Below are 13,842 nucleotides of genomic sequence, written 5' to 3' on the forward strand. Positions count from 1 at the left end.
TTACGGCACGCAGTCGTCGGCGTCGCAGGCTGAATTCCAAGCTGATTGATTTGGCCAATCGTCGAGAGGCGACGAAACTGTTCCGTTTTGCGTGTCAACAACACAACAACCGTCGAACTTAACCCACAGCACAAGTCATGGCGTCATTGCGGGAGAGTATAATTCTGGGAAGATAAAGCGCCACACCTCACGACACTTCTTCGATACAAATTAACACAAGGACAGCGGGGCGACCTTTTGACATAGACGGGCAAGTTTTAGTTGAAGCACTCGCCGCCGTAAAATTTGTATCCACTTGCAATTAGGCAGCACTATGACGTAGTTTTTTGTCCAAGTGGCAAGACTCTCACAGTGATAGGCTGTGTTAAAAAAATATTCAATAAAACTGAAAAGAGTGACATTAATTTATCATCACATTAGCATGTGTTTGTTCCGTTTCTTTCCGGCTATTCTTTCTAGTGGAAATAAATAGGTCAGTACGTAAACCATATTTTGAAAATACCAAGGTCCACGGGAAAGCTCACACGTTCACGATTTTGATTAAATCCCTGGTTATTAGGCAAATGTCAGGTAGGAAAATTAAGGGGCTTGGTTTTTTCGGGGCTAAATTTCAATGACGATGTCACTTGGGTTTTCCAAGAACGAAAGGGTGCGCTTCCCCACAAAGCAACTGGCGTCGACCATAAAGTAAAATACTTTCACGTAACAACCACCTGCTCGCTCCTTATTCGTGACAGTTTATCCTGTAACATTATGGCACCTTTCTACAAACTAATACGCTAATCGCACTAGACCTCTGACCTAAGCCCGAACAAACGCTTTATCTTCGTGTTAAAGCAAGGGGCGCGGTTGTCTAATTGTGTTATACATTGTACGTAGCTGTCGAGTAATATTAATTTCGAAGTGGCAAGCATAGGTCAACGTGACAATACGTGAAAAGGGTAGTGAAGTCGGCAGCCAAGAAGACGTTTCTTATATTCGCAAATACAAACTTTCCCATAGATTAAAGCCATTAGTGGCTTGTGATACGTCAATAGACCGGCACACTTTAAATTTTCGTATTGCAATTAGCCCATTCTTCAGTGTCATGAAAACAATTATAGGGGTGAGTCACTTGCGCACATGTGGGGCCTGCAAGGTTCATGTGTAGCTTTTTGCACTATCATTGTGCAAGGGCGGAAAATCATTGTAATTCCAACACGAAATTATGTAGAAATACGTGTTTAATTAACTACATCTAAGGCAGGAAAGAACTAACCACAACCAAGCATGACCTTGTTCGAATTTGGCAGACAAAACTTAGTTTCGGCCACTGTTTCAGAGCACCGGCAATGCCGTCACGTTTTTCGAAACTGCTCACGACGTTTTGCGGTTCGTGCAGTGCCCCCCGTCCCTCGTTCTGTCAGACGGGTCGGTAATTGTGCCGACAAAATATACAATGGCGGCCAGGTTGAGCGAGCTGGAAGAGAGAGAAGGCCGCAGTGCCGGAATGGTTTTGCGGTGATGGCAAATGTGAGTAAAACGCAGCGCAACTCGTGAGCCATATATAAGGTGCGACAGCGGAGAACTGAGAGTCACATGTAGCGACAAGTCCGAGATAACCAGAGGCTTATGGACGCAAGAGGCCGTGTCGGTACTTTGCATCTACCGACATTTTTTATAATGCTGCCTCCAGACTTGCAATTTTTGATATATTTTTGATAAGATGTAAACACAAATTTGTTTCAAACTATTGGTGCCTTGAAAGAAATTGACAATAACCGTAATCAGAGACGTTTTCTTAAAATTAAGAATGTAAGTGGACAAATAAAATACGTTTTTTCTTGTTTTTAGAAGAAATATTATTTTGTCTAAAATACATCAACAAGACAGCAGGAAATATGTATTGCCAAAATGAAAGTTTAACATTCTGGTACAGCATCAGAAGAATCATGGGATATCTTTGCCTTATCGTGATCATATCTTGTCTACCAGCAACAGCACTGAATAGGTCACCAACAAGCGGCACAGGCAAATCCCTTGCAATAAGACCGCGATGCGGTTTGCACTTTGTGAACAGACAATTTTGCAGTAAAACCTGTTCAAGAGCAACCGAAAAGTGCGAACAGGACTGCTTGCATTCCGTATGCGACCGAACAACGGATACCCACTTGAAGGGAGTCACCAAAGTACAATGCATCGCGAATTGCTTTGAAACTGATAAACATCAGGTTAGTTGATATGCAAATCTATTCGTGCCTGGCCAGTATGTGGTATCGAAAACATGACTTGCAATAATCTCCGCAAAACCAAGGCTAAAAATTATCTTGTACGCAACCCACAGTGTGGGCTTTATATCCTCGATTATGCAATAATCTGTAAGCTCTAATTGGCACGTTTCGAAACTTCTCACATGAAATTCCGGGTATTTCACGAGGAAAACGCGAATTTTTGCATACTTTGGTCAATAATATGCTGCGCGGAAACAAGCAGTAAAACTTTGACCACGGGCATCAAATAATCACGAAGTTTCTGCAAATTAAGAAATAGACGGGGCCTTAAACACACACTTTGGTAAAATATTATTTGAATTTGTCACTTAACAAGTTTTATTACTTACCGACAGAAAGGTTTTTGCTCCAATCGACGACAGTTTTATACTATCGACTTCGGTCACAAATAAACTGTATAAGTTCACCAACGCAATTACCAATACAGAGAAAACCGACGTGGCATACGTTGTCATTTTGCCAACATTATTACCGGCATCAAGGTGAAAGTTTGCCAAACGAATTGGACCTGATGCCCCTTATTAGCGACCCGTCAACTTATCATCTGGCGAGTCCCGTTCGCGGATGTTGATCTAAATTTAGATTGCGATAAATAATTATCGAATTACTGTCCGGGAAACTGGCTCCGCATTGGCATCTTACTTACCACAATACCGATTCAGTATTGATACAAGTGTCGACGTTTCATAACACGTTTTAGCACTTGAAACAGGAGTGCAGTAGCCAAATTTGAAACCTTTCTCTGAAAAACCGTTCGCTTTCGTACTTTCAAAAACGCAGGATTTATTTGTAGTCTTTTGCAGTTTAGACACAGACGACTTTAACGCGTAAATTCCCCAAAAATGCAGGGTGTAGACGAAACCTTAGCGAAATCGCTTATTTAACAAATCGCTTATTTAACAAATATGCAAGTACACGTAATCTTGAATATTTGTTAAATTAACACAAAATGACCGGAGGTTAGTAGCAAATGAAAAGTTTGTAGGGAATTTGGCGTACGACTGAACTGTCGACAACTAAACGCATGTCAGTTTGTTATTCGAATAACATTTGCCGGAGGTTGGCCAACAAAAATAGATTTGCGGGCAACGCGAACACATTTCAGGAGCTCTATACATTTGAATAAATACGATATCGGCAGAGGGCACATGTATGAACGAACACTGCAAATGTCAACAGAAAAACAGGTGTGGGCCACTTGAGACTTAAACATGCGCATTACGTAACATGCTTTTTTGGAACCTCGGACAAAAACAACGCAGTTTGCGATAATGGCGAGTAAAAACAATTGCCCGCCAACGGAAACAAACCAGCGCAACTTAAGTAGTAACAGTGCTAAAGGTAAACCAACACATGTTTATTTTGACCCGCGCACGGCAAAATTTCCGGGCGTCAGGATGAACACGTTTTTCTGTCTTACTAACAAGTTTTTGCATTTCCGCACCTGCAAGTTTATATCATGCAACAACAACAATGTTCGTGTATGTAAGCAATCTTGGCCGAAGCACCTTGTTCGCTTGTCGCCGCGCCCCTGAAAGAACACAAACAAGCAATTTAGCCAGGAGTGGCCGTGAAATACTATGTGAAAAAATATCTTTCCTAATGCGATGTTTTGTTGTTTTGCAGACACGAGCTGGTTCAAAAACCCACATCGAAGTCAACTCCGACTTCAAGGACACAATATCAACGCAAGGTAATTTTTAACTGTTTTCTGACGGATACGCATGTGCCCCGACACAGAAACCCAAATCACTAAAAAACGATTTAGGTAGTAGGTGGATTCCCAGCAAATCCAAGTTTATTAGGTAACCAAGCTGATTCTTTTGCGAAGTTTAACAAATCACGAAATTTTAAATCGCTTTTTACCAATCAGTGCGTATCCAAAACAAATTAATCCGGAATTGAAGGCACGTCAGCCCATCCCATCACCTTTCGAAATCGGTTATAACCGCGGTCACCCACTAAGACTCTCTTGTATGCTGTATGAGTGTGTATACATAAAAATCGTCTTTTTATGCTTGACCGATATCCCCGTGATTACAGATCGAGCGGTTTGGAAACAAGAAATGACGGATTTGGGAATCGACAGCGACACTCTTCAGAAACTTTGTCGCACTGACGCTTTTCGAGACGCAAAAGTTTGCCAGCACACAACTGACTTCGAACAGGTATTTACTACAAATCGAATGATCAGCGCATACCATATAGTCACGAAAATATTTACAAAGCAAAGGATATTTAGCACAATATTTAACAAACCAGCGAAATGTAAACCAAACAAAGCTACGAAGTGTAAACCATCATCCATCGGGTCAACCTTGCCACAACAAACAAACACGACCTCGCTCGAAACTGGAAATAGTATTCAATCGCAATAAGGCATATCGTTACATAAATAAAAACAAGAACTTTTAAACCTAAATAAACGTAAATATCGAGCTACTGAATCCGCGCGCTGAAAAAATAACAAACCCGCGCTAATGTTTGCGTTTTAACGAAACGCAACTCAAAACAAGATCATTAAATAGCAACAGCATTACGAGGTCCTGGGATAAAGCGTCTCTTGTGTTCGATAGCAGGCACAATCGGACACTCTGTGAATGCATATAGAAACTGTTGTGTTAGCAACAGAATATGTGTTAAACCGCTAGACTCGCTTTAAACCGCTAGACTGAACAAAAATCCAGTTTATCATCTTGATGTAGACAAGGCTTTCAATAAGTTCGTAATCTCAGATTTTCCCGAGCTTTGTGACGTATTATCATGACGCTTTTGTGTCAGACAACAGATAGTATTATAGCATCGCGAGGTATCGCGGCTGCATCGCGTTTGCGTTCCCGATCAAATTACAATTCGGAAGTCGGTAACGACACATGCACGGCCGTTTGCGGAGATTACATCACAGTAGACCTGAGAAAGTCGGGTGCGTGGTATCTTTGCTAATGCTTATCTCGCGATATCGTTTCCTGCACGAGAAGTGTCTTTTATTCCACTTTATCTATGGAAGCGTCATTATGAACCGAAAGATAACATTAATTTGTGCTTTCATTGCAGATCACAAACCAAAAGGCCATCGAGACGCAGAACAAAAGTGAGAAAAACGCAAACGTTGTGAGGAGACTACTTCAAGTCAAAGCCTCGTCGGACAGAAGCAAAAGGTCCACACGCATACTGTAAGTGAACTATGAAGTTATTTTTTGTCAATATCCCGTTCAACGCGGTCCATCAAAAGATGAGGCAACAAGCCACAAGCAAATCCGTTTTCGACACTTACAAAAGCAATCGCACTCGATAAAACCAGTCACGTTGTAACCTAAAAATAGCGCAAGGGACGAATTGAGCGCATTAAAAATCCGCACCATGCTATTTTCCCGTAACGAGTCGGGCCGAGAAACGCCTTAAACATTACATCGAATCGTCAGATGCTAAATTTAAAATACATGGCTCTTTTTGTGGCAAAATCGACGACTGTGCGCTATTCATTGGGAAACTACCACATAGCAAATATCGCCCTCTATTACACCCCAATAAACCCACCCTAGGAGCATGCGGCTGCTAACACAGGGTGCGCCTTATCTCGTATATCGCATTAACCGTAGGTTAATGCATGGAACAAGTGGCAACACTAAACAATCCAGAGTCACAGTTGCGGAGCGAAATCGTTACAAAGGAGACAATAACCTTAGTTCATAATTTTTTTCCACTACTTATTGCTTCCCCAAACAAGCTCTACATGCACTAAAACATACAGTCCCTTGTTTAAGGTAATCTTTAAAAAAATAACGACGCCGATAATGTCACAATACGGATGACCTTCTCGTAGGCAGTGTAGATGTAATGTAGTGGTTCAATTAAATGGCAGGCAATGATCCGCCATTTTGTTAAAATACATAAACAAGACATTTGACTCAAACAGGAAATTTTAATTTTGTAGCAAAATTGCGCAATAGTTCTTGCTCCTTCACAAACCGCGTGTTTTCTACATGTTTTGACTTTAAAATCTTCAAAAAGCCACGTTCACATTTCTTGCTTGTTTATTGCAGATCTAGATTCGTAAGAAGTACAGCGTCACGTCGTCGTATCTGTGAGGCGTCAACGACACTTAAGAACCTTTCAGCAGCCTTCCACGAAAGGTCCAACACCACTGTACCATTGCTGACTAAAGAAAAAGCGCGAAGTTACGGATTTACAAACAACTTCACGGCAAAGCAATATGAGCAACAATTCCAAGTTGCGACATGTGGGTTTAAATTTCCTTTCGACAAAGATTCTATCCAAGTAAACAATAGCAGATTCAAAAACGCACCGATATGCAAGCCGGTTAAGACAAGGCACCTGGCTGATATTGTCATTGACCCCAGGTACATCGACATTAAACTGTTTCAAATGGTTTCGCCGTGTTGGAAGGTATCTGACAAAATCGCGATCTGCCGGGACTGGGTGGTAATCGAGTCTTCTTGTGCGCTTTTTGCAATTAAAAAGTAGCAACGGTAAACAACACATGTCATCAAATGACGTAGTTCGACTCTGCACGCTCGACTCGTGCTATGAAAGGTTTCCATTTATTTAATCGCCGACGGCGGCGGTGGCGACAAAGCGAACTCCTTCCATATGGTGAGCGAATGATCGTCTCCATCGCCGTTGGTGCCAACACAACAGATTTCGATTTCTTCATAATTTATTGTCCTGCGCTGCCATCCACGCCGAGTCAAGCTTGGCGTGGAGCTCTTGCTTATTGTATTTCCGTCGCGACCGTCGTTGGTAAAATGTTCAAAACATGGCGTGGTTGCTGACGCGAAGCGTTGCTTAAGTTCCTCGTACCAACATCGTTTTTTGAAACACGTGTGACATACCCCATGGCACACATCTTTTTTACAAGAACACGTATTTAAGACAGAACATGTTTTACCGGGGATAAGACACGAGACGACGCGTTGTAATCAAATTAGGACGCAGCTCATCCACGATGTCCCTCGATCGATGACTTTGGGTTAAAGCCTTTTTAGGTGGCACAATCATGGTGGCCGTCCACCCAACCCTTAATGATTCAGCAATGGGCCACCACACCTACTTCGCGCGCCAAACAACGCCCAAAAATTTCCATTCACTAAGTCGCAGAAGTCACTAACCATTGATCTACGGTGCAGCCTTCGCCCGTTAGGTTTGTTTATTATCAATATGTGGTCGCGTTTTGCAGCCAACGTTAGACGATTAGACATAATCTTTTGTATCAAACGACAACATGCCCAACTAAAGGAGTCAACCACTAATTGCTTTGGCATTTTTCATGCCGACAGTCGTCATATGTTCCGTTTAACGAAGCTATTCGGTGCGTTTGCGAACAAACGAGTTGCATATGGACAAGCAGGAACGGTGAATACGTCATTGTGTGCCTCGAGACGCTAACAGTGAAAAGTACGACCGCTCCCAAATTGCCAGGGTGTGTTGGACACATTCACGCGTTGTCGTAAACAAACTTAGACCTCCGGTCCTTACATTTGCACACAATGTAATCTTATCGAAATGAAAGCATGAGAGTTGCATCGCCTTTTACGCAAACTTTGGCATTTATTCTTAGGCTCGCCGCTTGCTTTTCGAAAGAGTATTTTTTCAGTTATTTTTTTACGCAACGGAGAGGCCCCTGCTGTTTTTGCTTCTGTTTAATTTATTGCTCCTCTCTGCTTCTTGCCTATTCATGATCGGTCTTTTTATTTTTTACGTTGTGTTTTTTTTAATGTTATTGTCGTTCATGTTGTTGTTTTGTCGCACGAAAGAAAAAAATAAACACGCTCAGCGAATCACAAGTTGTTGCAAATCAAGAAGATAGCAAAGTACTATAAGCGATTTACCAGCTGCATGTTGCACACAGAAGTCAAGAATCCGTTTTTTTTTAAATTTTATAACTGATTCAAAAGTTCCAAAACCTTGAAAACTCGTTCGTCCTAAATTTTAGGACTATGTACCGAAAATTGTATCTTTGCAAGTGTTTTTTTGTGTGTGTACACACAGGGTATCTGACAACAAAATAGCGAAAACCGCATTGACATTTTATATTATATGCATAAAAATATTTGGAAAACTAGTTACTTGGTTATCGAAGGTGTCCAAAGCCCTAATACACTTTTAAAACAAGGCATAACAGTTCTGCGTGTGCAGAAAAAAAAAACTAATATCGATTAAACTGGTAATAAATTATTGAAAAAAAACTGCGTAAGTTAAGGGTAACAAGTATTTTTACACTGTGTTCTTTGACGTGATCTTTGGCACTTAAACTTCGAAATATTGTTAAAATTGACAAAATCGTGTTTGACTAAAAACACACGCAGTAGAGACTGGATAGATGACTAGTATTTTTAGCGGGTAATTACCAAGTTACCGGCAAAGTAAAGACATCGTTGCGTAACGGAAGAGGAATCGGCGGGAAATTTTACAGCCACAAAATTTGTAGTGAACAGTTTTGCCAACCTACGCTATAATACCAAAAGATCATTGCGCTTTTTATAAAATCAAAAATCAAGTCAAACATCCATGTTCCGAGATCGAATGAATCACAAAAAACATGTGATCCCGGAAAAGCACGTGACAGATCGAGTAGGCGGTTAAAATTTCGGTCTACACAGGAAACCATTTTTTTGCTACAAGAAATATATTTGGACGAGTGACTCTCCAGTAATAAAATTTACTCCGAAAAATCTGATTAGAACTTTACATCGTTAATGTTGGTTAAGTGGTTTTAAAATTACAAATCGCACAAACAAAAAAATACTAGTAAAATTCAAAAAATAATTCACAAAAAAAAAACTAGGAAATCACCGCAAAGCTACAAATTAGCATCAAGTTTCAACCTCTGCGGCAGAGCCAGCTGAGGTCGAGCCGCCAACAGCCATTTTAATTCCGACATACAACAGCAATTCACCAAAGAGGAATAAATTAAAGTTCAGGCTAACACCCAGCTATAAATGTAAGTTATAATTTTTGTCGTGAACGTTTACACATATTTACTGAAAGCCCACGACAAGATTAAAGTAGAGCTAAGTATAAGGAACCTGTAAGATCTGATGGGTTAGGGTGATTTTTGTCTTGTCATTGACGACAGGGTAATATACGTTATTAAACACTCCTTTAATACTAATTTAAAGAGTTCAAATGCAACATGGCCCATGTTTTGGCTGTACTACCGCTGTAAAACAGCGCAAAACGAATAATTATGGACAATAAATCACGACCTATGTGATTTTGGTGACCGACAGCTTTCCCAGAAAACAGGAAAGAAATCAAAGTTTTTCAACAAAACGAAGCTCCGAACATATTATCTAGCACCAATCAACAGATAGTATATACTTGGACTTTTCGAGAACCCGGGGTGATTATTTGGGTTGAATTCACATAAAGCGCGGGAGGTTTAATCTACACACATCAAAAACGATTCCAAGCCGCCATGATATACCCTTGACGTGCGAGATCATTCCACGAAGCATAATTCCACGAACGTTTTTATAAAATGCATTCTGACAATCAAGCCGATGGCCACTTGGGAAAGCAAACAAGAAACTGACAGGAGAAACCGGTCTGTGTTATCGTCATTCACAGACACAAACAGGAAAGGATCTGAAATTTCTGGAATCCCGTTAATTTGTGTTGATCACACCCTTGGTAATTTAATGGCCAGTTTCGCTGCATGAAATGCGCGGTTACTCGTTACGCAACGAAAAGTAGCTGACTATTTTTGGTCTTTTATTTGAAGTCACATATTAGCACTACAATTTTAGCACTGCGGGATAAAATTAGCAAGGCAAGGCGACAATCTTGCAACGTTTGCTGGTAATTGTAGCGATCGACCAGCTGAACAAAACACATTTTTCGCCCTAATTGACCCAAATACGGACACGTTAAACCGCTTATCTAGACAAAATTTTACAACGGTGGCATAGCGGTAAATTAGCATTGCTTTGGCCACAATGATGGTTCAGTTTTTGGGGAAAATAATAATTCTAATCGCAGCAGCCAATTAGTTCAATTTTTGCAGATGTTTTTTTATTAAGCTGGTGCAACTATCGTTGTACGCGAATTAGAGAGGCTTACGCCGAAAATATAATACTTACTTGGCGCAGACATGAGGTAGTCTTCCACCATTTTGCTTCATGATGAGTGAGTCTTCAATGTTTTCCTTTTCATACTTGAATAAGTACATTAGCTGCGACAATCTTCTTACGTCTTTATTCGCAATATACATGAATATGTTTCAGTTACTACAAAATAAAAAATGACAGTTTTATACCAAACGGACAATGCTTTTATACCAAACAGTATGAGATCACGGCGCGTTCTTGTAACAGCGCAAGTGTAAAACATTGTGACGTCAGCGTGTATCACAATATTGACTAAAACTTGAAAAACAACGTCGACATTAACGAAATATTATTTTTAAAACGAAAAACAACATGACTTTTGGGGAATAACGCTGTTTCATTATGACATAGATTTGTCGGAACATATCCTAAAGGCCTCAGGAAAAATGTTTTCATACTTAGCACAAACCCTGACCTAACGATAATAATTGTAAAAGATCTTGGTTGTGAAAAGTGAAAAATGGTTTGAAACAGGTGGTTATGTTACCAGCAGAAAACAAACATAAAAAATGACGCAGTTTGTAAAAACTCGGTGGTTTAACGAAAAGCATCTTTAGTCATTTATTTACAAAATCCGCGATGGAAGCATTAGTGTGTAATGGGTCAGTCTACAGGTGCTATTCGTTAATGGGCAAGAAACAAGTTTTGTTACTTATCAACTATAAGTTTGACAATATCCATTTTGGAACTTCGTGACAAAATATTTAAGCTATACAAGCAGCTGTAGAGGTTTTCTAATCTTCCATAAGCTCCATTTTGTTCGTTTGGCCTGACCTAATTCCAAATTAGGCATATCACCAAATGGCAACAACGTAGGCGTACGACGTCATGTCAATTATGATTTACCTTTCCCACACGTCAAACACTTTAATTTAACATTTTGTAGGATTGGATTTACGCAAGTACTAAACGAAAGTACAAATCGGTTCCAAAGTTTCATAGTAAGACGACCGGGTCATTACGCTTATTAGTGCAAACGCACGCCCAAGCGACTCCAATACCTCGGCGCTGGCTGGTATGAAGGTACACAGCCTATTATCCTCTTCAAGGCCACCGTTGTAATTACCTTTTGCACTTGAAGTCCATGTGCAACTCCCTCATTAAAAGATCAGCGAAATATACTGTATCATCTCAACCTACTTGGGATCAACAGCAGATGAGAAAAATGGCAATCATCGTTGCACCTGAACATAGCAAAATGAAGTTATGAGAAAACCGCAACATAACCGCAATCAGCCATAAATCTAACGTTCAGTGGGGAAAATTTGGAAGATCAGCCACCACAAGCAATCACAAGCGATACATGTTTTGTAGACCGCATCCATGCGGACCTCAGGCGTTAATTGTGCCTTACAAATTACAATAGTCCACCACAAAACAATTTCAAATGTGTTGGGAAACACTCATCATTTTTACTTAGGATTTAGTATTGGTGGATCATGTGCTGCAACTAAGTTTTATGCGATATACCCGCAACGCGATTAACATAGTTTCTGTTCTGTCCCGCGAGTGAGATGTTTTGCTAGATCGCATCTGACACTTGCGGTAAGGCTATCTGGCGGGTTTACCAACGTTTTATTCGCAAAACTTGTTTGTAGGTAACTTTTGTGGAGACTTATTATTGACCAATTTGCCAATGGAGAGGAAATCACCCGTTAAATAATGCCCTTCAAAGGGCATACAATATTTTTTTGGCACAGTGGTAGAACTTATTGTAATCTCCGCTACAAACGTCGGCTGACAGGCGTGGGTGTTGGTACTTGCCACAATTCTCCAGTGAAATCACGCACGTTTTCGTTTGTGGATTACTGCAATGAATCATGGACTAATAGGTGAAAAATGTGTTCACAGTGCATTGCAAATTACTTGCGGACATTCCTTCTCATGGCATAACAATTCAGTAACGCAAAAACATACTTAATACGGAGTATAAACTTAGGTAAACTAAACACAACCCATGAACCATTTTTTTAAAAAAGATACTCAAAACTTACCTGAATTTTAAATGTAAAAACGATTGTGACCAATGACTAATTAACTTTAGCAATTTTCATAAAAAAGCATTTGCATTTCAAATAAGTTACAAATTCCTTTTTACTAGTTCGCCCACCAGCAAAGTCAATTAAACATCTTGCAAAAATCCACCTGTTTAACGAGCAGTCGCGAGCGACCTGTACCAAAATAGCACAAATTGCTAGGCTTTGTGTAACGATACACCAAAACGTGTCTTGACAGTCATCTCGCGCCACCAAAACAATAATGGATGTTTCTTTCCAATGCACGTTTGACCCCGAGAGACATGCAAATTGTAAGTTAAGAAATTAATTAAAAGTCCAAATAGCAAAAAAAACTGTAGCTCGCGGTGCACTAACCAGGTGTGTTGGGTTCAACACGACACAGATATTATCACGCACTCTGCCAGGCGAAAGTTTATTAAGAATTGAGTTGCAACAACGTTGTTTAAAGATAAAAGCTACAAAATTGAATCTCTCTGTATAAGGGATATGTGTTGCCAGACTAACATTTTTTGTTGGTGTAAACAGTTGCTTGGGGGTAAGAAACCTTATTTGACCCGTTTAAGTCTGCTACAATTTTGCATTGTGCGGGAAAACTAGTCTGCATAGCTACACACCAGAAACTTAAAAATAAGATAAAATTTACAACAATCGGTGTAATACAGTTTGTCGGTTTAATAAATAGGATGTGTATCAGTTAATATGATGCAATAGGATTGTTGTGTATTCGCTTCGCGTAAATGTTTAAACGCCAAGAGAGACAATCAAAGCGGGTACAAATTACTTTACGGTAAAATTTGTTTGCCGCACAAACACCAACATTATCGCTATTTAAACGTGACGTATAAATCTCGTATCTAGTTGATGAAAAAAAGATGAGATATCGATAAAACAGCGACGTACATTTATTGGTTTATGATTAATGCGTGTTTAGCAATAATGTAGAAATTTTGGGTTCGCTTCATTTGCCTGCAAGTGACCACCTTGATGTTTAATGACCTCAGATTAATCTCCATGTAACCCACGAAAACCTGAATAACACACATACGTGCAATCTGTGAACACTTCAGATCGCCATCTAGCTTTGGTGTCCATTTTTTGTGTGCACTACAGTTCATACACGTCACAGGAATTAGGTTTACAAATCTTTGAGGCTGATAACCAAGACACGATTTTTACAACACGATGTTTAATCACGCCAGCAGAAAAATTTAACTTAACGTCAGTTATCCCCGCATTGGTTTAGGGGTAATTAACAGAATTACGTATCGACTCAACTGCGCCACCAAGAGTATTATTTTACTATAAGAAATTAATGAGTTGCATTTTCAGACAAATGTATCGATTTGAAGTTTTTATGTACCATTGGCTAGCCATACCCATTACAGAATATTGTTTTTAAGTACATGTCAAAATATTGGATTGCTG

The 13,842-nt window shown here is 40.0% G+C and overlaps 1 protein-coding gene across 1 annotated transcript; it reads left to right on the plus strand.

The window, feature by feature from the left end:
• Positions 1-1,839: 1,839 nt before the first annotated feature.
• LOC145202640 (uncharacterized) lies at positions 1,840-8,068 on the plus strand. The gene is made up of 5 exons (XM_080075642.1): positions 1,840-2,210; positions 3,897-3,963; positions 4,314-4,438; positions 5,325-5,443; positions 6,314-8,068. The coding sequence occupies exons 1-5, from the start codon at positions 1,881-1,883 to the stop codon at positions 6,753-6,755; spliced, it is 1,083 nt and encodes a 360-aa protein (XP_079931768.1). The 5' UTR covers positions 1,840-1,880; the 3' UTR covers positions 6,756-8,068.
• The last annotated feature ends 5,774 nt before the right edge of the window (positions 8,069-13,842 follow it).

The sequence above is a fragment of the Phallusia mammillata genome, chromosome 7 (genome assembly GCF_965637545.1).
Source record: "Phallusia mammillata chromosome 7, kaPhaMamm4.hap1.1, whole genome shotgun sequence".
NCBI lineage: Eukaryota > Metazoa > Chordata > Ascidiacea > Phlebobranchia > Ascidiidae > Phallusia > Phallusia mammillata.

Excerpts from the sequence above, each read along its gene's own strand:
- LOC145202640 (XM_080075642.1), top strand. The coding sequence starts at position 1,881 with ATGTATTGCCAAAATGAAAGTTTAACATTCTGGTACAGCATCAGAAGA. Across the intron at positions 2,211-3,896 it reads TTGAAACTGATAAACATCAG|ACACGAGCTGGTTCAAAAAC; the intron begins GTTAGTTGATAT and ends GTTGTTTTGCAG. Across the intron at positions 5,444-6,313 it reads AAAAGGTCCACACGCATACT|ATCTAGATTCGTAAGAAGTA; the intron begins GTAAGTGAACTA and ends TGTTTATTGCAG.